This window comes from Lolium perenne, unplaced genomic scaffold (assembly GCF_019359855.2).
Source record: "Lolium perenne isolate Kyuss_39 unplaced genomic scaffold, Kyuss_2.0 unplaced28, whole genome shotgun sequence".
Classification (NCBI taxonomy): Eukaryota; Viridiplantae; Streptophyta; class Magnoliopsida; order Poales; family Poaceae; genus Lolium; species Lolium perenne.
Genome location: NW_027248986.1, coordinates 179637 through 203788, shown reverse-complemented (window position 1 = coordinate 203788; position 24152 = coordinate 179637). Strand labels below are relative to the sequence as shown.

The 24152-nt window shown below is 44.9% G+C and overlaps 1 protein-coding gene across 1 annotated transcript; it reads left to right on the top strand.

The window, feature by feature from the left end:
- Nucleotides 1-4669: 4669 nt before the first annotated feature.
- LOC139834313 (uncharacterized) lies at nt 4670-23528 on the top strand. Its single transcript, XM_071824799.1, has 4 exons — nt 4670-4691; nt 4805-5053; nt 22864-22917; nt 23004-23528. The coding sequence occupies exons 1-4, from the start codon at nt 4670-4672 to the stop codon at nt 23348-23350; spliced, it is 672 nt and encodes a 223-aa protein (XP_071680900.1). The 3' UTR covers nt 23351-23528.
- Nucleotides 23529-24152: the final 624 nt, after the last annotated feature.

Here is a 24152-nt window from a genome sequence, read left to right as displayed (position 1 = left end):
GTAACAACTTCCAAGACTCAACAAAACAGTAGCAAAATAAAGACATGGGTTATCTCCCAAGAAGTTCTTTCTTTATAGCCATTAAGATGGGCTCAACAATTTCAATGATGCACTCCCAAGAAATAAGAGTTGAAGCAAAAGATAGCATCAAAAAGAAAATTCAAAACAAATTTAAGCCTAACCCACTTTCTATGAAAAGGAATCTTGTAAATAAACAAATTCATGAAGAGCAAAGTGACAAGCATAGGAAGATAAAACAAGTGTAACTTCAAAAATTTCAGCATATAGAGAGGTGTTTTAGTAACATGAAAATTTCTACAACCATATTTTCCTCTCTCATAAAGATTTTCAGTAGCATCATGAACAAACTCAACAATATAACTATCAAATTAAACATTCTTATCATGAGCTACATGCATAAAATTGTTACTACTCCCAACATAAGCATAGTCATTCTTATTAATTGTAGTGGGAGAAATTTCAACAAAGTAGCTATCATTATTATCAAATATAGGAGGCATAGCATAATCATAATAAACTTTATCCTCCATAGTAGGCGGCACCAAAAGACCACCATCATTATAATCATCATAAATGGGAGGCAAAGTATCATCAAAGTAAATTTTCTCCTCAATGCTTGGGGGACTAAAAATATCATGCTCATCAAAACCAGCTTCCCCAAGCTTAGAATTTTCCATATCTTTAGCAACAATGGTGTTCAAAGTGTTCATACTAATATATTCCATAGGTTTTTTAATTTTCGCATCAAACAATCCATGTCTTAACTCAGAAAATAGCTTAAAAAGCTCACTGTTACTTTCCATTATGCCTAGCTAGTGAAAAACAAGAAACAAAAAGATGCAATTGCAGGATCTAAAGGAAATAGCTTCGAGCACTTACAACGGTACCAGAAAATAACTTAGTTACCTGGGACCGGAGTGTGAGTGCCTTTTTACCTTTCCTCCCCGGCAACGGCGCCAGAAATTTAGCTTGATGTCTACTCACGCTTATTTTCCTGTAGACAGTGTTGGGCCTCCAAGAGCAGAGGTTTGTAGAACAGCAGCAAGTTTTCCCTTAAGTGGATCACCCAAGGTTTATCGAACTCAGGGAGGAAGAGGTCAAAGATATCCCTCTCAAGCAACCCTGCAATCACGATACAAGAAGTCTCTTGTGCCCCCAACACACCCAATACACTTGTCAGATGTATAGGTGCATGATACGTCTCCAACGTATCGATAATTTCTTATGTTCCATGCTTGTTTTATGACAATACCCACATGTTTTATACATACTTTATGTTATATTTATGCATTTTCCGGCACTAACCTATTAACGAGATGCCGAAGAGCCAGTTGCTGTTTTCTGCTGTTTTTGGTTTCAGAAATCCTAGTAAGGAAATATTCTTGGAATTGGACGAAATCAACGCCCAGGATCTTATTTTTCCACGAAGCTTCCAGAAGTCCGAAAGGGAAACGAAGTGGGGCGACGAGGCGCCCACACAACAGGGCGGCGCGGCCAGGGCTTGGGCCGCACGGCCCTAGCGTGTGGGGCCCTCGTGGCGCCCCCTGACCTACCCTTCCGCCTACATAAGCCTTCATCGAGAATAACTCCAGTACCGAGAGCCACGATACGGAAAACCTTCCAGAGACGCCGCCGCCGCCAATCCCATCTCGGGGGATTCAGGAGATCGCCTCCGGCACCCTGCCGGAGAGGGGAATCATCTCCCGGAGGACTCTTCACCGCCATGGTCGCCTCCGGAGTGATGTGTGAGTAGTTCACCCCTGGACTATGGGTCCATAGCAGTAGTTAGATGGTCGTCTTTTCCTAATTGTGATATCATTGTTGGATCTTGTGAGCTGCCTAACATGATCAAGATCATCTATTTGTAATGCTACATGTTGCGTTTGTTGGGATCCGATGAATATTGAATGCTATGTTATGTTGATTATCAATCTATCATCTATGTGTTGTTTATGATCTTGCATGCTCTCTGTTATTAGTAGAGGCTCTGGCCAAGTCGTTACTTGTAACTCCAAGAGGGAGTATTTATGCTCGATAGTGGGTTCATGCCTCCATTAAATCTGGGATAGTGACAGAAAGTTCTAAGGCTGTGGATGTGCTGTTGCCACTAGGGATAAAACATCAATGCTATGTCTAAGGATGTATTTGTTGATTACATTACGCACCATACTTAATGCAATTGTCTGTTGTTTGCAACTTAATACTGGAAGGGGTTCGGATGATAACCTGAAGGTGGACTTTTTAGGCATAGATGCATGCTCGATAGCGGTCTATGTACTTTGTCGTAATGCCCAATTGAATCTCACACTACTCATCATAACATGTATGTGCATTGTCATGCCATCTTTATTTGTCAATTGCCCAACTGTAATTTGTTCACCCAACATGCTATTTATCTTATGGGAGAGACACCACTAGTGAACTGTGGACCTCGGTCCATTCTTTTACATCGAATACAATCTACTGCAATACTCGTTCTACTGTTTTCTGCAAACATCATCATCCACACTATACATCTAATCCTCTGTTACAGCAAGCCGGTGAGATTGACAACCTCACTGTTAAGTTGGGGCAAAGTACTTTGGTTGTGTTGTGCAGGTTCCACGTTGGCGCCGGAATCCCTGGTGTTGCGCTGCACTACACTCCGCCGCCATCAACCTTCAACGTGCTTCTTGACTCCTACTGGTTCGATAACCTTGGTTTCTTACCGAGGGAAAAACTTGCCGCTGTACGCATCACACCTTCCTCTTGGGGTTCCCAACAGGCGTGTGCTTTACACGTCATCAAGACTGTTTTTCTGGCGCCGTTGCCGGGGAGATCAAGACACGCTGCAAGGGGAGTCTCCACTTCCAATCTCTTTACTTTGTTTTTGTCTTGCTTTATTTTTATTTACTTCTTTGTTTGCTGCATTATATCAAAACACAAAAAAATTAGTTGCTAGCTTTACTTTATTTACTATCTTGTTTGCGTTCTCCAGATTAAAAACACAAAAAAAAATAGTTACTGGCATTTACTTTATTTAGTTTGCTTTATTTACTTCTGCTAAAATGAGTAATCCTGAAGTTGAAGTTCGTTCGTTTAAGCAACAAGGGGGAGAATGTTTAAAAGATGCCTTGTATAGAATTAGTGATGCTCATAATAGGTGCAGTAAGAAACACTCCACCACTATCCTACTCAGGAATTTTTATGTTGGTATCTCTAGCTGGAATAGGTATGTTCTTGATTGTCTTGCGGGAGGTAACTTCCTAGGCACTCCTGCTCTAGAAGCCAGTTGCATTATTGAAAGTTTATTTGGAATACCACATGTTAATGAAGTTAAAATTGAAATCTCTCTTGAAGATGTCATGAAAAAGTTGGAGACCATAGAGCAAAATCTTCCAAGTATTGAGACTAAATTGGGAGAATTACTTAATAGCACTGATAAACTTGACAAATCTCTAGGTGGAATTAATGAGAGGATCGCCATCTTAGAAGCTTGTGCTATTCATGATAATCAAACCCAAAGGATTAGAGAACTTGAAGAAGCTATGGGTGTCGTCGTGGTGAACAAGCAGATGCCATAGGATGGCTTAGATTGGGGCCGAATGGACGCAAGAGGATTCGGGGGAGGGTTTGCGATCAGGTGGGAAGAGATTCCGGATGGTTTCCTCAAGAACTTGGCCAAGGCCAGAGGTTGAAGAAGAAAGGCACAAGGAAGAACTCCCTCTAGATCACCATGTTCATTGATTCACACAAGTTACAGGCTCTGCCTACACTCGTACACGCGTGCCCGTGAAGAAGGGCTGCCCCCTCTCCTTATATAGGGGAGAGGGTGGCTTACATTGCAAGAAACCCTAATGGCTTCTTTGACTGGACAAACTACTTTACCGGGCTACTGTACAAAGCTACTTTAATCATAGATGACACCGGGGTCTTCTTTAATCAGGGAGGCTGACGTTCTCCGGCTTCTTTCTTCGTCACCTTCTTCTTTATCGTCAGCCCTTCGTTTAAAGCTACTTTGCTTAGCTCATCTTTGTCTTCTAGCTCTGGAGAGGATCTTTGACCAGCTTTGCCGACAAGCCCTTCCTACCGGTGGCCCGGTACCTTTTCTATCCGGTTCCGGTATCCCTCTTATGAGGATACCGGTTTAGCTTGTTCAGCCAAACGCCTATCTTAGACTCCGGCATGAACATCTAACCGGTATCCTGATGGCTCAAACCATCCGGTTTGGCATGCCTTTGGCATACCGGGGGTTATCCCCCCAACATTAGTCCCCGAAGCTGGTATAGTCTGGCGGATCCTATCCAACAGACCATGCCAGGTTCTTATGTCTTTGGATACCGGTTTGATTCATCCGGCATCACGCTCGGATCCGGCATCTTTGCCCAGATCCTCCTTATCTTTTCTTTACAAGTCATTCTCCGGTATCTTGTCTTCCGGTATCTTAACCATTAAACGCTTCCTCGGCGAAGTCGAGAATATCTCGGGCCCCGCGCCTGACAGACATGCGCACTGTAACTGACGCGCCAGTGTCAGTTGTCAATTCGCTTCGACTCCCGCGCGCCCATTTAATGCATCGCAGCGGATCCCACTAGCCGTTCTGGATCTTCTGTGTACCTCCGTGTGGCCTCCTGTCTTTCGCGTGTATCTCCTTGACACGTGGTGGCCCATGGCGCGAACCGCCGCGGGCCGTGAGGCGAACCGCCGCGGCCCAGCGGTTTCCAGCCCATTACCCTTCTCCTTTATAAGCGCAACCGCCGCTCCTTCTTCCTCTTCTTCGCATTCTCCACTCCCCTGCGCGCAGAGCTCTTCGCCTCCGTGCCTTTGCCGTTTTCCGTCCGCCGCCGCTCGTTCGGGCCCGTCGCCCGGCGAACTCACTCCTTCGCTTCGCCGGACCTCGCCGCGCGGAGATCCTCAGCAGCAACTTCACCGCGCCCGCAGCATTCGCGTTTCCTCAAGCACTTCTTCGCCTCGCCGTCGACGGACTTCCTCGCCGGCCGCGGGCTCGCCGTTCCTCCGGTGAACTTCTTCCTTCGCGACTCCGCCGCCTCAGGTTAGGCCCGATGCGCCTTTACCCCTTACTCTCTTGCACTTTGGATCTTGGGGGCGGTAGAGTATTTATCCGTTCTTTGTTTTGCTTTTCTTCTTACTCGTAGATCTTCGCGCGAGGGTCTGTTTGGGGAAAACTGTTTCTCGGTAGATTTCGGCATCTCCTAGATCCCCATGTCTAGCGAAGGGTCTCTCCCTGCTGCCACCTCTAGCACCCAAGATAGCAGCGCTTCCGACGGGATGGATCTGGCATCCAGCCGGAAACAAGAGGCCGGCACATCTAGCCGGGCCTCCGGAAAGGACAAGACACGCGGAGCCTGGAGAGGTTCCGACGTGACCCAGTTCGAGATCGACTGGCTGTACCGGTCTAGGAGGATTCCGGAAGGAGTCATCTGCCGGCTTCCAGGCAACGAGATCCAACCGGTGCTCAAACCCGGTGAGGCCGTTGTTTTCCTTGCTCACTTTGAGCGTGGCTTCGGCCTTCCTGCCTCAGATTTCTTTCGTCAATTCCTCGACTTCTATCGCCTCCAACCTCACCATCTTCCCGGCAACGCCGTTTTTTACCTTTCTTGTTTTGTGGCCTTCATGGAGGGCTACATTGGCATCCGTCCCGCTCGCGAGACGTTTGCCCGCTTTTTCTCCCTTCAGATCAATTCGGTCCAGGGCAAGGACATTCCTGCGCCCAAACCCCCCGTTCAATGCGGGTCTTCCATCATCGGCTCCCGCCAAGGGAGCCCCTTTTTTAAGTTCAATGGCCTCGAGTCTTGCCGTTTGTGGCAGACGACGTTCTTCTATGTGAAGAACGCGGGCGACGACGACCTTATCAACCTGCCGGCGTTCAATCCGGCGCCGCCAGCCAAGACCAACTGGCAGTACAACCCCGGTACGGAGCACGCCGAGACGAACCGGGTGGTGCGCTTCATGATGAAGCTGATGAAGGACACCAACATCTGCTCCGACGATATCATCCGCGCCTTCATCAGCCGCCGGGTGCTTCCCCTCCAGCAGCGTGCTCACAAGATTAGTGAGATGTACGGCCCCGGTGATCCCACCAAGATCACCGGCCTGGCCTTGAGCAAAGAGGACGTGGTCCTTAAGGCTAGCCAGATCTGCCAAACGGACATGCCGGAGGACTGGGAGTGGGGCCTTTGCCCTCTTAGCGCCAGGAACCCTCCGTCCAAAGAAGTAAGAAGATATGCGGCTTAGGTCGTATCACCGGTAGCTTTTGCACTTGCGTCTAACCTTTCTTTTTTCCTTTGTTTCCAGGCCAAGGCCCGCTTCCCCCGGATTGATTCTGACCGGCGAGGCCCTTGCCGGAAGAGGCCCCTGGACAAGTACGATCCGGATCCCGTCATCCATTGGCTAGATCTGAGGATGGGCCGGACTGCATCCTCTCGCCTCGGCAAGTCTCCGCCGGAACCTGCCGGTTCGTCTGATGACTTGACCATTCTTGAGGTAGCCTTTCTGTTCGTTTTCTTATACTCTTTTTGTTATTGCTATTCTGTAGACACTCCCTCAGCCAGCAACAACCCACAGGTCCACGAGCACAAGCCTCCGCTGCAGGCCTGATACGTCTCCGACGTATCGATAATTTCTTATGTTCCATGCCACATTATTGATGTTATCTACATGTTTTATGCACACTTTATGTCATATTCGTGCATTTTCTGGAACTAACCTATTAACAAGATGCCGAAGTGCCGATTCTTTGTTTCTGCTGTTTTTGGTTTCAGAAATCCTAGTAAGGAAATATTCTCGGAATTGGACGAAATCAAAGCCCAGGGGCCTATTTTTCCACGGAGCTTCCAGAAGACCGAAGAACACACGAAGTGGGGCCACGAGGTGGCGACACCACAAGGCGGCGCGGCCCAGGGGGGGCCCGCGCCGCCCTATGGTGTGGCGCCCTCGTCTGGCCCCCGACTCTGCCCTTTCGCCTACAAATAGCCTCCGTGACGAAAACCCTAGTACCGAGAACCACGATACGGAAAACCTTCCAGAGACGCCGTCGCCGCCGATCCCATCTCGGGGGATCCAGGAGATCGCCTCCGGCACCCTGCCGGAGAGGGGAATCATCTCCCGGAGGACTCTACGCCGCCATGGTCGCCTCCGGTGTGATGTGTGAGTAGTCTACCCCTGGACTATGGGTCCATAGCAGTAGCTAGATGGTTGTCTTCTCCCCATTGTGCTATCATTGTCGGATCTTGTGAGCTGCCTAACATGATCAAGATCATCTATCTGTAATTCTATATGTTGCGTTTGTTGGGATCCGATGAATAGAGAATACTTGTTATGTTGATTATCAAAGTTATGCTTATGTGTTGTTTATGATCTTGCATGCTCTCCGTTACTAGTAGATGCTCTGGCCAAGTAGATGCTTGTAACTCCAAGAGGGAGTACTTATGCTCGATAGTGGGTTCATGCCTGCATTGACACACAGGGACGATGTGAGAAAGTTCTAAGGTTGTGTTGTGCTGTTGCCACTAGGGATAAAACATTGATGCTATGTCTAAGGATGTAGTTGTTGATTACATTACGCACCATACTTAATGCAATTGTCTGTTGCTTTGCAACTTAATACTGGAGGGGGTTCGGATGATAACCTGAAGGTGGACTTTTTAGGCATAGATGCAGTTGGATGGCGGTCTATGTACTTTGTCGTAATGCCCAATTAAATCTCACTATACTCATCATGATATGTATGTGCATGGTCATGCTCTCTTTATTTGTCAATTGCCCAACTGTAATTTGTTCACCCAACATGCTGTTCGTCTTATGGGAGAGACACCTCTAGTGAACTGTGGACCCCGGTCCAATTCTCTTTACTTGAAATACAATCTCTTGCAATACTTGTTCTACTGTTTTTACGCAAACAATCATCTTCCACACAATACGGTTAATCCTTTGTTACAGCAAGCCGGTGAGATTGACAACCTCACTGTTTCGTTGGGGCAAAGTACTTTGGTTGTGTTGTGCAGGTTCCACGTTGGCGCCGGAATCCCTGGTGTTGCGCCGCACTACATCCCGCCGCCATCAACCTTCAACGTGCTTCTTGGCTCCTCCTGGTTCGATAAACCTTGGTTTCTTTCTGAGGGAAAACTTGCTGCTGTGCGCATCATACCTTCCTCTTGGGGTTGCCCAACGAACGTGTGAAATACACGCCATCAAGCTCTTTTTACGGCGCCGTTGCGGGAGATCAAGACACGCTGCAAGGGGAGTCTCCACTTCTCAATCTCTTTACTTTGTTTTTGTCTTGCTTAGTTTTATTTACTACTTTGTTTGCTGCACTAAATCAAAATACAAAAAAATTAGTTGCTAGTTTTACTTTATTTGCTATCTTGTTCACTATATCAAAAACACAAAAAAATTAGTTTACTTGCATTTACTTTATCTAGTTTGTTTTATTTACTGTTGCTAAAATGGCCAACGCTGAAAATACTAAGTTGTGTGACTTCACAACCACAAATAATAATGATTTCTTATGCACACCTATTGCTCCACCTGCTACTACAGCAGAATTCTTTGAAATTAAACACCTTTCTTGAATCTTGTCATGAAAGATCAATTTTCTGGAATTAGTTCTGATGATGCTGCTGCCCATCTTAATAATTTTGTTGAACTATGTGAAATGCAAAAATATAAAGATGTAGATGGTGATATTATTAAACTAAAATTGTTCCCTTTCTCATTAAGAGGAAGAGCTAAAGATTGGTTGCTATCTCTGCCTAAGAATAGTATTGATTCATGGACTAAATGCAAGGATGCTTTTATTGGTAGATATTATCCCCCTGCTAAAATTATATCTTTGAGGAGTAGCATAATGAATTTTAAACAATTAGATACTGAACATGTTGCTCAAGCTTGGGAAAGAATGAAATCTCTGGTTAAAAATTGCCCAACCCATGGACTGACTACTTGGATGATCATCCAAACCTTCTATGCAGGACTAAATTTTTCTTCACGGAATTTATTGGATTCAGCTGCTGGAGGTACCTTTATGTCCATCACTCTTGGTGAAGCAACAAAACTTCTTGATAATATGATGATCAACTACTCTGAATGGCACACGGAAAGAGCTCCACAAGGTAAGAAGGTAAATTCTGTCGAAGAAACCTCTTCCTTGAGTGATAAGATTGATGCTATTATGTCTATGCTTGTGAATGATAGGACTAATATTGATCCTAATAATGTTCCATTAGCTTCATTGGTTGCACAAGAAGAACATGTTGATGTAAACTTCATTAAAAATAATAATTTCAACAACAATGCTTACCGGAACAATTCTAGTAACAACTATAGGCCATATCCTTATAATAATGGCAACGGCTATGCTAATTCTTATGGGAATTCTTACAACAATAATAGGAGTTCACCCCCTGGACTTGAAGCCATGCTTAAAGAATTTATTAGTACACAAACTGCTTTTAACAAATCTGTTGAAGAAAAGCTTGGGAAAATTGATATACTTGCTTCTAAAGTCGATAGTCTTGTTGCTGATGTTGATCTTTTGAAATCAAAAGTTTTGCCTAATGAGAATCATCATAATAAAATTACTACTACAGCAAATGCCATTCAAGTTAGAATTAATGAGAATATAAGATTAATGGCTGAACTGCGTGCTAGGTGGGATAGAGAAGAAAATGAAAAACTAGCTGAAGAGAAGAATATAGCTAAAGTTTGGACTATTACCACCACTAGTAATGCTAATGCTACACATGTTGCTGCACCTCCTACTAATACTAATAAAAGAATTGGTGTTAGCAATGTTTCCACTTCGAATGCAAAGCGCGAAAACTGCTGAAAGCTGCTAAAACTGCTAAAACTGCCTGTGATAAAGCTGCTGAAATTTTTTCCAACATTGGGGATGATGATCCCATTACTTTAGATTATAATGGTTTGAATTTTGATGATTGCCACATCTCTGAAGTTATAAAGTTCTTGCAAAAACTTGCTAAAAGTCCTAATGCTAGTGCTATAAATTTGGCTTTCACGCATCATATTACAAATGCTCTCATAAAAGCTATAGAAGAGAAACTAGAGCGTGAAGCCTCTATTCCTAAAAAGCTAGAGGATGGTTGGGAGCCCATCATTAAGATGAAAGTTAAAGATTTTGATTGTAATGCTTTATGTGATCTTGGTGCAAGTATTTCCGTTATGCCTAAGAAAATTTATAATATGCTTGACTTGCCACATTTGAAAAATTGTTATTTGGATGTTAATCTTGCTGATCATTCTACAAAGAAACCTTTGGGTAAAGTTGATAATGTTCGCATTACCATTAACAATAACCTGGTTCCAGTTGATTTTGTTGTCTTGGATATTGAATGCAATGCATCTTGTCCCATTATATTGGGAAGACCTTTTCTTCGAACTGTTGGTGCTATCATTGATATGAAGGAAGGTAATATAAAATATCAATTTCCTCTCAAGAAAGGTATGGAACACTTCCCTAGAAAGAGAATGAAGGTACCTTTTGACTCTATTATGAGAACAAATTATGATGTTGACACTTCATCTCTCGATAATACTTGATACACACTTTCTGCGCCTAGCTGAAAGGCGTTAAAGAAAAGCGCTTATGGGAGACAACCCATGTTTTTACCTACAGTACTTTGTTTTTATTTTATGTCTTGGAAGTTGTTTACTACTGTAGCAACCTCTCCTTATCTTAGTTTTGTGTTTTGTTGTGCCAAGTTAAGCCGTTGATAGAAAAGTAAGTACTAGATTTGGATTACTGCACAGTTCCAGATTTCTTTGCTGTCATGAATCTGGGTCCACCTCCCTGTAGGTAACTCAGAAAATTAAGCCAATTTACGTGCATGATCCTCAGATATGTATGCAACTTTCATTCAATTTGAGCATTTTCATCTGAGCAAGTCTGGTGCCATTTTAAAATTCGTCAATACGAACTGTTCTGTTTTGACAGATTCTGCCTTTTATTTCGCATTGCCTCTTTCGCTATGTTGGATGAATTTCTTTGATCCACTAATGTCCAGTAGCATTATGCAATGTCCAGAAGTGTTAAGAATGATTGTGTCACCTCTGAATATGTCAATTTATATTGTGCACTAACCCTCTAATGAGTTGTTTCGAGTTTGGTGTGGAGGAAGTTTTCAAGGATCAAGAGAGGAGTATGATGCAACATGATCAAGGAGAGTGAAAGCTCTAAGCTTGGGGATGCACCCGGTGGTTCACCCCTGCATATATCAAGAAGACTCAAGCGTCTAAGCTTGGGGATGCCCAAGGCATCCCCTTCTTCATCGACAACATTATCAGGTTCCTCCCCTGAAACTATATTTTTATTCCATCACATCTTATGTGCTTTTTCTTGGAGCATCGGTTTGTTTTTGTTTTTGTTTTGTTTGAATAAAATGGATCCTAGCATTCACTTTATGGGAGAGAGACACGCTCCGCTGTAGCATATGGACAAGTATGTCCTTGGTTTCTACTCATAGTATTCATGGCGAAGTTTCTTCTTCGTTAAATTGTTATATGGTTGGAATTGGAAAATGATACATGTAGTAATTGCTATAAATGTCTTGGGTAATGTGATACTTAGCAATTGTTGTGCTCATGATTAAGCCCTTGCATCATATGCTTTGCACCCATTAATGAAGAAATACATAGAGCATGCTAAAATTTGGTTTGCATATTTGGTTTCTCTAAGGTCTAGATAATTTCTGGTATTGAGTTTGAACAACAAGGAAGACGGTGTAGAGTCTTATAATGTTTTCAATATGTCTTTTATGTGAGTTTTGCTGCACCAGTTCATCCTTGTGTTTGTTTCAAATAAGCCTTGCTAGCCTAAACCTTGTATCGAGAGGGAATACTTCTCATGCATCCAAAATACTTGAGCCAACCACTATGCCATTTGTGTCCACCATACCTACCTATGCTACATGGTATTTTCCCGCCATTCCAAAGTAAATTGCTTGAGTGCTACCTTTAAAATTCCATCATTCACCTTTGCAATATATAGCTCATGGGACAAATAGCTTAAAAACTATTGTGGTATTGAATATGTAATTATGCACTTTATCTCTTATTAAGTTGCTTGTTGTGCGATAACCATGTTTACTGGGGACGCCATCAACTTTTCATTGTTGAATTTCATGTGAGTTGCTATGCATGTTCGTCTTGTCTGAAGTAAGGGCGATCTACACTGAGTTGAATGGTTTGAGCATGCATATTGTGAGAGAAGAACATCGGGCCGCTAACCGAAGCCATGTTCCATGGTGGAAGTTTCAGTTTTGGACAAACATCCTCAAATCTCTAATGAGAAAAGAATTAATTGTTGTTGAATGCTTAAGCATTAAAAGAGGAGTCCATTATCTGTTGTCTATGTTGTCCCGGTATGGATGTCTAAGTTGAGAATAATCAATAGCGAGAAATCCAATGCGAGCTTTCTCCTTAGACCTTTGTACAGGCGGCATAGAGGTACCCCTTTGTGATACTTGGTTAAAGCATATGTATTGCGATGATAATCCAGGTAGTCCAAGCTAATTAGGACAAGGTGCGGGCACTATTAGTACACTATGCATGAGGCTTGCAACTTATAAGATATAATTTACATGATGCATATGCTTTATTACTACCGTTGACAAAATTGTTTCATGTTTTCAAAATCAAAGCTCTAGCACAAATATAGCAATCGATGCTTTTCCTCTATGAGGACCATTCTTTTACTTTCAATGTTGAGTCAGTTCACCTATTTCTCTCCACCTCAAGAAGCAAACACTTGTGTGAACTATGCATTGATTCCTACATACTTGCTTATTGCACTTATTATATTACTCTATGTTGACAATATCCATGAGATATACATGTTACAAGTTGAAAGCAACCGCTGAAACTTAATCTTCTTTTGTGTTGCTTCAATATCTCTACTTTGAATTATTGCTTTATGAGTTAACTCTTATGCAAGACTTATTTATGCTTGTCTTGAAGTGCTATTCATGAAAAGTCTTTGCTTTATGATTCACTTGTTTACTCATGTCATATACATTGTTTTGATCGCTGCATTCACTACATATGCTTTACAAATAGTATGATCAAGATTATGATGGCATGTCACTCCAGAAATTATACGTATTTATCGTTTTACACCTCGGGACGAGCAGAACTAAGCAGGGATGCTGATACGTCTCGACGTATCGATAATTTCTTATGTTCCATGCCACATTATTGATGTTATCTACATGTTTTATGCACACTTTATGTCATATTCGTGCATTTTCTGGAACTAACCTATTAACAAGATGCCGAAGTGCCGATTCTTTGTTTTACGCTGTTTTTGGTTTCAGAAATCCTAGTAAGGAAATATTCTCGGAATTGGACGAAATCAAAGCCCAGGGGCCTATTTTTCCACGGAGCTTCCAGAAGACCGAAGAACACACGAAGTGGGGCCACGAGGTGGCGACACCACAGGCGGCGCGGCCCGGGGGCCGCGCCGCCCTATGGTGTGGTGCCCTCGTCGGCCCCGACTCTGCCCTTTCGCCTACAAATAGCCTCCGTGGCGAAAACCCCGATCACGAGAACCACGATACGGAAAACCTTCCCGGAGACGCCGCCGCCGCCGATCCCATCTCGGGGGATCCGGAGATCGCCTCCGGCACCCTGCCGGAGAGGGGAATCATCTCCCCGGAGGACTCTACGCCGCCATGGTCGCCTCCGGTGTGATGTGTGAGTAGTCTACCCCTGGACTATGGGTCCATAGCAGTAGCTAGATGGTTGTCTTCTCCCCATTGTGCTATCATTGTCGGATCTTGTGAGCTGCCTAACATGATCAAGATCATCTATCTGTAATTCTATATGTTGCGTTTGTTGGGATCCGATGAATAGAGAATACTTGTTATGTTGATTATCAAAGTTATGCTTATGTGTTGTTTATGATCTTGCATGCTCTCCGTTACTAGTAGATGCTCTGGCCAAGTAGATGCTTGTAACTCCAAGAGGAGTACTTATGCTCGATAGTGGGTTCATGCACGCATTGACACAGGACGATGTGAGAAAGTTCTAAGGTTGTGTTGTGCTTTGTTGCCACTAGGGATAAAACATTGATGCTATGTCTAAGGATGTAGTTGTTGATTACATTACGCACCATACTTAATGCAATTGTCTGTTGCTTTGCAACTTAATCTTGGAGGGGTTCGGATGATAACCTGAAGGTGGACTTTTTAGGCATAGATGCAGTTGGATGGCGGTCTATGTACTTTGTCGTAATGCCCAATTAAATCTCACTATACTCATCATGATATGTATGTGCATGGTCATGCTCTCTTTATTTGTCAATTGCCCAACTGTAATTTGTTCACCCAACAAGCTGTTCGTCTTATGGGAGAGACACCTCTAGTGAACTGTGGACCCGGTCCAATTCTCTTTCTTGAAATACAATCTCTTGCAATACTTGTTCTCTTGTTTTCTGCAAACAATCATCTTCCACACAATACGGTTAATCCTTTGTTACAGCAAGCCGGTGAGATTGACAACCTCACTGTTTCGTTGGGGCAAAGTACTTTGGTTGTGTTGTGCAGGTTCCACGTTGGCGCCGGAATCCCTGGTGTTGCGTGATGGCGTGTATTTCACACGTTCGTTGGGCAACCCCAAGAGGAAGGTATGATGCGCACAGCAGCAAGTTTTCCCTCAGAAAGAAACCAAGGTTTATCGAACCAGGAGGAGCCAAGAAGCACGTTGAAGGTTGATGGCGGCGGGATGTAGTGCGGCGCAACACCGAGAGATTCCGGCGCCAACGTGGAACCTGCACAACACAACCAAAGTACTTTGCCCCAACGAAGCAGTGAGGTTGTCAATCTCACCGGCTTGCTGTAACAAAGGATTAACCGTATTGTGTGGAAGATGATTGTTTGCAGAAAACAGTAGAACAAGTATTGCAGTAGATTGTATTTCAGTAAAGAGAATTGGACCGGGGTCCACAGTTCACTAGAGGTGTCTCTCCCATAAGACGAACGACATGTTGGGTGAACAAATTACGGTTGGGCAATTGACAAATAAAGAGAGCATGACCATGCACATACATATCATGATGAGTATAGTGAGATTTAATTGGGCATTACGACAAAGTACATAGACCGCCATCCAACCGCATCTATGCCTAAAAAGTCCACCTTCAGGTTATCATCGAACCCTCCAGTATTAAGTTGCAAAGCAACAGACAATTGCATTAAGTATGGTGCGTAATGTAATCAACAACTACATCCTTAGACATAGCATCAATGTTTTATCCCTAGTGGCAACAGCACAACACACCCTTAGAACTTTCTGTCACCGGTGTCAATGCGAGCATGAACCCACTATCGAGCATAAGTACTCCCTCTTGGAGTTACAAGCATCTACTTGGCGAGCATCTACTAGTAACGGAGAGCATGCAAGATCATAAACAACACATAAGCATAACTTTGATAATCAACATAACAAGTATGCTCAATTCATCGGATCCCAACAAACGCAACATATAGGATTAGAGTTAGATGATCTTGATCATGTTAGGGAGCTCACAAGATCCGACAATGATAGCACAATGGGGAGGAGACAACCATCTAGCTACTGCTCTGGACCCATCGTCCAGGGGTAGACTACTCACACATCACACGGAGAGGCGACCATGGCGGCGTAGAGTCCTCCGGGGAGATGATTCCCCTCTCGGCAGGGTGCCGGAGGCGATCTCTGGATCCCGAGATGGGATCGGCGGCGGCGGCGTCTCTCGGGAAGGTTTTCCGTATCGTGGTTCTCGATCTTGGGGTTTCGTCACGGAGGCTATTTGTAGGCGGAAGGGGCGAGTCGGGGACGGCAGGGCGCCACACCATAGGGCGGCGCGGGCCCCCACAGGCGCGCCGCCTTGTGGTGTCGCCACCTCGTGGCCCCACTTCGTGTGTTCTTCGGTCTTCTGGAAGCTCCGTGGAAAAATAGGCCCCAGGGCTTTGATTTCGTCCAATTCCGAGAATATTTCCTTACTAGGATTTCTGAAACCAAAAACAGCAGAAAACAGCAACTGGCACTTCGGCATCTTGTTAATAGGTTAGTTCCAGAAAATGCACGAATATGACATAAAGTGTGCATAAAACATGTAGATAACATCAATAATGTGGCATGGAACATAAGAAATTATCGATACGTCGGAGACGTATATGCATCCCAAACTTAGTTCTGCTCGTCCAGCAGTAAAAGCGATAACACGATAATTTCTGGAGTGACATGCCATCATAATCTTGATCATACTATTTGTAAAGCATATGTAGTGAATGCAGCGATCAAAACAATGTATATGACATGAGTAAACAAGTGAATCATATAGCAAAGACTTTTCATGAATAGCACTTCAAGACAAGCATCAATAAGTCTTGCATAAGAGTTAACTCATAAAGCAATAATTCAAAGTAAAGGTATAGAAGCAACACAAAAGAAGATTAAGTTTCAGCGGTTGCTTTCAACTTGTAACATGTATATCTCATGGATATTGTCAACATAGAGTAATATAATAAGTGCAATAAGCAAGTATGTAGGAATCAATGCATAGTTCACACAAGTGTTTGCTTCTTGAGGTGGAGAGAAATAGGTGAACTGACTCAACATTGAAAGTAAAAGAATGGTCCTCATAGAGGAAAAGCATTGATTGCTATATTTGTGCTAGAGCTTTGATTTTGAAAACATGAAACAATTTTGTCAACGGTAGTAATAAAGCATATGCATCATGTAAATTATATCTTATAAGTTGCAAGCCTCATGCATAGTATACTAATAGTGCCCGCACCTTGTCCTAATTAGCTTGGACTACCTGGATTATCACCGCAATACATATGCTTTAACCAAGTATCACAAAGGGGTACCTCTATGCCGCTTTGTACAAAGGTCTAAGGAGAAAGCTCGCATTGGATTTCTCGCTATTGATTATTCTCAACTTAGACATCCATACCGGGACAACATAGACAACAGATAATGGACTCCTCTTTTAATGCTTAAAGCATTCAACAACAATTAATTCTTTTCTCATTAGAGATTTGAGGATTGTTGTCCAAAACTGAAACTTCCACCATGGAACATGGCTTCGGTTAGCGGCCCGATGTTCTTCTCTCACAATATGCATGCTCAAACCATTCAACTCAGTGTAGATCGCCCTTACATCAGTCAAGACGAACATGCATAGCAACTCACATGAAATTCAACAATGAGCAGTTGATGGCGTCCCCGATAAACATGGTTATCGCACAACAAGCAACTTAATAAGAGATAAAGTGCATAATTACATATTCAATACCACAATAGTTTTTAAGCTATTTGTCCCATGAGCTATATATTGCAAAGGTGAATGATGGAATTTTAAAGGTAGCACTCAAGCAATTTACTTTGGAATGGCGGGAAAATACCATGTAGCATAGGTAGGTATGGTGGACACAAATGGCATAGTGGTTGGCTCAAGTATTTTGGATGCATGAGAAGTATTCCCTCTCGATACAAGGTTTAGGCTAGCAAGGCTTATTTGAAACAAACACAAGGATGAACCGGTGTAGCAAAACTCACATAAAAGACATATTGAAAACATTATAAGACTCTACACCGTCTTCCTTGTTGTTCAAACTCAATACTAGAAATTATCTAGACCTTAGAGAAACCAAATATGCAAACCAAATTTTAGCATGCTCTATGTATTTCTTCATTAATGGGTGCAAAGCATATGATGCAAGAGCTTAATCATGAGCACAACAATTGCCAAGTATCACATTACCCAAAACATTTATAGCAATTACTACATGTATCATTTTCCAATTCCAACCATATAACAATTTAACGAAGAAGAAACTTCGCCATGAATACTATGAGTAGAAACCAAGGACATACTTGTCCATATGCTACAGCGGAGCGTGTCTCTCTCCCATAAAGTGAATGCTAGGATCCATTTTATTCAAACAAAACAAAAACAAAAACAAACCGACGCTCCAAGAAAAAGCACATAAGATGTGATGGAATAAAAATATAGTTTCATGGGAGGAACCTGATAATGTTGTCGATGAAGAAGGGGATGCCTTGGGCATCCCCAAGCTTAGACGCTTGAGTCTTCTTGATATATGCAGGGGTGAACCACCGGGTGCATCCCCAAGCTTAGAGCTTTCACTCTCCTTGATCATGTTGCATCATACTCCTCTCTTGATCCTTGAAAACTTCCTCCACACCAAACTCGAAACAACTCATTAGAGGGTTAGTGCACAATATAAATTGACATATTCAGAGGTGACACAATCATTCTTAACACTTCTGGACATTGCATAATGCTACTGGACATTAGTGGATCAAAGAAATTCATCCAACATAGCGAAAGAGGCAATGCGAAATAAAAGGCAGAATCTGTCAAAACAGAACAGTTCGTATTGACGAATTTTAAAATGGCACCAGACTTGCTCAAATGAAAATGCTCAAATTGAATGAAAGTTGCATACATATCTGAGGATCATGCACGTAAATTGGCTTAATTTTCTGAGTTACCTACAGGGAGGTGGACCCAGATTCGTGACAGCAAAGAAATCTGGAACTGTGCAGTAATCCAAATCTAGTACTTACTTTTCTATCAACGGCTTAACTTGGCACAACAAAACACAAAACTAAGATAAGGAGAGGTTGCTACAGTAGTAAACAACTTCCAAGACACAAAATAAAAACAAAGTACTGTAGGTAAAAACATGGGTTGTCTCCCATAAGCGCTTTTCTTTAACGCCTTTCAGCTAGGTGCAGAAAGTGTGTATCAAGTATTATCGAAGGGTGGTACTTCTACAGCGGGGTGTGGACTTTTCTCAACTAGGCATAGTATATTGGATACATAAGTTTCAGCATCTCCCTTTTCATTAGTCTTAGGCGTGCTACTCTCATCAAACAAATTTTCAGGAACAAGCCAAGCATAGTTATTTTCTAGTGCATCATTCATAGCTAGGAGCTTACATGGTATTGGTGCTTTGATCTCCCCTCCATCATCAATATTATTAGTGAATCTTATTCTATCCATATCCATCTTTTCAAGGAGACTAACAAAATTAGTTGGAGAACCAAGCATATTAAATTTAGCAAACACCTTTCTAGCTTCTCTTGCTAGACCACCAAATTCTCTAAGAAGGGTTTCTAACACAAAATCTTTCTTTTCCCCTTCTTCCATATCACCAAGTGTGAAGAACATGTGTTGGATTATAGGATTAAGATTAACAAATTTAGTTTCCAACAAGCGAACTAAATGCGCGGCAGCAATTTCATAAGTAGGCGCAAGGTCTACCAAGTGTCTATCTTCAAAATTTTCAATTGTGCTAACATGATTGAAAAATTCTTCTATATTATTTCTCCCAACTATAGACCCATGTCCTACCGGTATGCTTTTTGTGGTAAAATTAAAAGGAAACATGATGAATAAAGTAAATGCAAGTAAACTAATTTTTTTGTGTTTTCGATATAGCAAACAAGATAGCAAATAAAGTAAAACTAGCAACTAATTTTTTTTTGTATTTTGATTTAGTGCAGCAAACAAAGTAGTAAATAAAACTAAGCAAGACAAAAACAAAGTAAAGAGATTGAGAAGTGGAGACTCCCCTTGCAGCGTGTCTTGATCTCCCCGGCAACGGCGCCAGAAAAAGAGCTTGATGGCGTGTATTTCACACGTTCGTTGGGCAACCCCAAGAGGAAGGTATGATGCGCACAGCAGCAAGTTTCCCTCAGAAAGAAACCAAGGTTTATCGAACCAGGAGGAGCCAAGAAGCACGTTGAAGGTTGATGGCGGCGGGATGTAGTGCGGCGCAACACCAGGGATTCCGGCGCCAACGTGGAACCTGCACAACACAACCAAAGTACTTTGCCCCAACGAAACAGTGAGGTTGTCAATCTCACCGGCTTGCTGTAACAAAGGATTAACCGTATTGTGTGGAAGATGATTGTTTGCAGAAAACAGTAGAACAAGTATTGCAGTAGATTGTATTTCAGTAAAGAGAATTGGACCGGGGTCCACAGTTCACTAGAGGTGTCTCTCCCATAAGACGAACAGCATGTTGGGTGAACAAATTACAGTTGGGCAATTGACAAATAAAGAGAGCATGACCATGCACATACATATCATGATGAGTATAGTGAGATTTAATTGGGCATTACGACAAAGTACATAGACCGCCATCCAACTGCATCTATGCCTAAAAAGTCCACCTTCAGGTTATCATCCGAACCCCCTCCAGTATTAAGTTGCAAAGCAACAGACAATTGCATTAAGTATGGTGCGTAATGTAATCAACAACTACATCCTTAGACATAGCATCAATGTTTTATCCCTAGTGGCAACAGCACAACACAACCTTAGAACTTTCATCACTTGTCCCGAGGTGTCAATGCGAGGCATGAACCCACTATCGAGCATAAGTACTCCCTCTTGGAGTTACAAGCATCTACTTGGCCAGAGCATCTACTAGTAACGGAGAGCATGCAAGATCATAAACAACACATAAGCATAACTTTGATAATCAACATAACAAGTATTCTCTATTCATCGGATCCCAACAAACGCAACATATAGGATTACAGATAGATGATCTTGATCATGTTAGGCAGCTCACAAGATCCGACAATGATAGCACAATGGGGAGAAGACAACCATCTAGCTACTGCTATGGACCCATAGTCCAGGGGTAGACTACTCACACATCACACCGGAGGCGACCATGGCGGCGTAGAGTCCTCCGGGAGATGATTCCCCTCTCCGGCAGGGTGCCGGAGGCGATCTCCTGGATCCCCCGAGATGGGATCGGCGGCGGCGGCGTCTCTGGAAGGTTTTCCGTATCGTGGTTCTCGGTACTGGGGTTTTCGTCACGGAGGCTATTTGTAGGCGGAAGGGCAGAGTCGGGGGCCAGACGAGGGCGCCACACCATAGGGCGGCGCGGGCCCCCCTGGGCCGCGCCGCCTTGTGGTGTCGCCACCTCGTGGCCCCACTTCGTGTGTTCTTCGGTCTTCTGGAAGCTCCGTGGAAAAATAGGCCCCTGGGCTTTGATTTCGTCCAATTCCGAGAATATTTCCTTACTAGGATTTCTGAAACCAAAAACAGCAGAAAACAGCAACTGGCACTTTGGCATCTTGTTAATAGGTTAGTTCCAGAAAATGCACGAATATGACATAAAGTGTGCATAAAACATGTAGATAACATCAATAATGTGGCATGGAACATAAGAAATTATCGATACGTCGGAGACGTATCATTGCGCCGCACTACATCCCGCCGCCATCAATCTTCAACGTGCTTCTTGGCTCCTCCTGGTTCGATAAACCTTGGTTTCTTTCTGAGGGAAAACTTGCTGCTGTGCGCATCATACCTTCCTCTTGGGGTTGCCCAACGAACGTGTGAAATACACGCCATCAAGGCCGAGGTTGGCGACGAGTTTCTGGACAAGCTCATGGCCGAGGGCCAGAAGAGCGATCCTCCAGCTGCCGGCGCCGGCCCCAGCCATGCCTCCTCTGGCAAACGCCCTCGGACTGAGGTCATTGGAGGGAAGCAGGTGGGCACCAAGCGCTATAAGCAGAAGCGGATGCCGATGTCTTCCGGGTAAGTTTCTATCTCTTTTATGCTCTCTTTATTTCCACCGAGTTCTTTTCCGGTTGCTTTTTTCCAACTTGCTCTCTTTTTCCTTTCTTTCAGCCCTGCGCTTGAGCTTGGCTCTGCCGGCTCCGCGAGGACCTCAACTCCTCCTCCTCAGTCAAGTCCGGTACCATCTGGTGCCGGCAACAGCTCTGCCTCCCTTTCGGGAGGCACTACAAGTTCGGGGCGCGCGGCCCCAACACCTCCAGATCACCGCGCGGAGGAGGACTTTACCTCCCCTCCAGAGACCCAAGACACCGGCGCCAGCAACATCGGCGCCGGCCAGACTGATGCCGGGCAGGCGGAACCTCTGGTTCCTCCTCCCCCGAAGAAGAAGAAGAAACAACCAAGCTCTTCCCCTACCGCGCCGGATACTTCCGCGCCGGTACCTTCTCCTCCCAAGGCCACGCCGACACCGCCGCCCAGCCAAGGACCTTCCGCGGCCAAGCAACCGGCGCCGTCGGGGACCCCCAAGATCACCAACTTCCTCAAGCCCGGGGCTTCCCGCGGCAAGGCTGTGGAGGGCGCCGCCTCCAGCGGCTCAGGGGACGTGGTGCTGCACGTCGGCCCCGCTGCCATCGCTGCCCAGGACAAGCCTACCGGCCTCCTGGGCCGGATTGTCAATCTGAAGCGCGCGGGCAAAGACCTGGGGCACCTTCTCCCCTATGCCCAGAAATGGAATGAGGCGGATATCTCCGCTTCTACCCGCGGCCTGGGGAAGGATCGCCTTCCGGCACCAGATCCTGCCGGGGCTCGGTGCACCGAAGAACACTTTTCGCGGCTTAAACGCGCCGTGAAAGAGTTCGATAGCGCCTGGTACGATGCTACCAACAATGTTGTGGTAAGTTCTGCTAAACCTCTTATGTTTTTGTTGATGCCGGTTTCTTTTCTTTCCGGATCTTATCTATTCTCCCAGTCCCCGAGTTTCGTGGTGAAAACGCAGTTTCCAGCGCGAAACTTTAACTAGAGGCATGTGAAACCGGCACAGCCAGTCCCCGAGTTTCGGGTTGAAAACTTGTTTCTTTCTTTCTCACATCCATCTTCCCTTGAACAGAGCACTGCCGACGCCCGGAAGCAACTCTTCGAGGAGCTTCTGTGGGAGCACCGGGACCTTGCTGAGGCCCACAGCCACTGCCAAGGTTTGTTTCTTTTTCCTCCGGCGTCTTTTTACCGGAATGTTTCCTTCTTTGACACTCACACACTCTTTTGCTTAACAGCTGTTCCGGAAGCTACCATCGAGGCCCTGAAGGCCCAGGTCGCCAAGCTTCAAGGTATCATCCTTGCTTTTTCTGCTAACCCGTTTCTTTTTTCATTTCATCTGTTGTTGCTTGCTAAGACTTTTCTTTCCGGTACTTAGGCGAGAAGGAGCAGCTTCTCAAGGAGCACAACGAGGCGCTGGAGGCCCAGAAGACCGCCCTGGGGGAGCTCAAGGAGCAGGCTATACAAGCCGCGCTCCGGCATGATCAGGCCTTGAAGGACGCCCGGGTAGCAGTGGAGGCCAGGCTGGCGGAGGTCGTGGAGGACTCCACGAACGCCAACACTGTCTTGACGGCAGAACTGGAGGAGGAAAGGAAGTCGCGGAAGGCAGCGGAGCGCCTTATTGACACCATGACCACCGATCACCGGGAGTACGATCGGTTGGTTATGAAGATAGATGCGCTAGCTCTCCGTAAGTTCTTGCCTTGCCCCTTCTTTTGCTTATAAGCTTTTTCCTTCGAAGATGTATCTTTGTTCCTTGCTTCTTCCGACATGCTTTTTTCGGTGTCTCGTTTTTATGCTTTTTTCTTTCTTTCTGTAGAGCACTTCCCGGAATCCCAGGTTTATGCCTTGAAGAAAGTGAGGGAGGACCGGATTGCGCGGGAATTCCCCAATCTGGATGCGCACTGGGATGGGTACGACTATCTTGTCGCCCTCTCCGCGCGTGTCCAACATATGCGCTCCGTCGACCGGCTTCTTGCTGACCTGCCAGCCGCCGCCATCCAAGTCTTCAAGGTCCTGTGGCCTGAGGAGGAGCTGCCGGGGAACATCACGCTCACCGCCGCGCGGCTTAAAGATGCCGGGCACCGGATCCGCGAGTGGCAATGCTCCGCGGCTCGTGCCGGAGCTGACACGGCGCTGCGCTCCGCGTGTTCTTGGTACCCTGACCTCAACCTGGATGCTCTCCAAGGCGTTCGCGCAGATGCTCCTACAGACACGGATCCGGCGCTTGCCGCGAAGCGGCGGGACCGGGCATACCGGCTTGCTGAGTATGCCGAGGTCCGCACCTTCATCCCACCCCCTCCTGGTGTCAAGGACTACCTCAGCGATGAGGAAGAAGAAGACGAGGGAGATGAAGGTGAAGCTGCCGAGGACGTGCTGCCGGAAGCTCCCGAAGCCGGCGCTGCTCCCCCGGAAGATGTTGAGGCTGGCGACGCTGCACCCGATGCCCCTGCTATCTGATTACCTGCTCTTATGCAATGTTTGCCTGTGATGTGTTTCTTTGTCCTGGTTAACTTAAAACAATGTC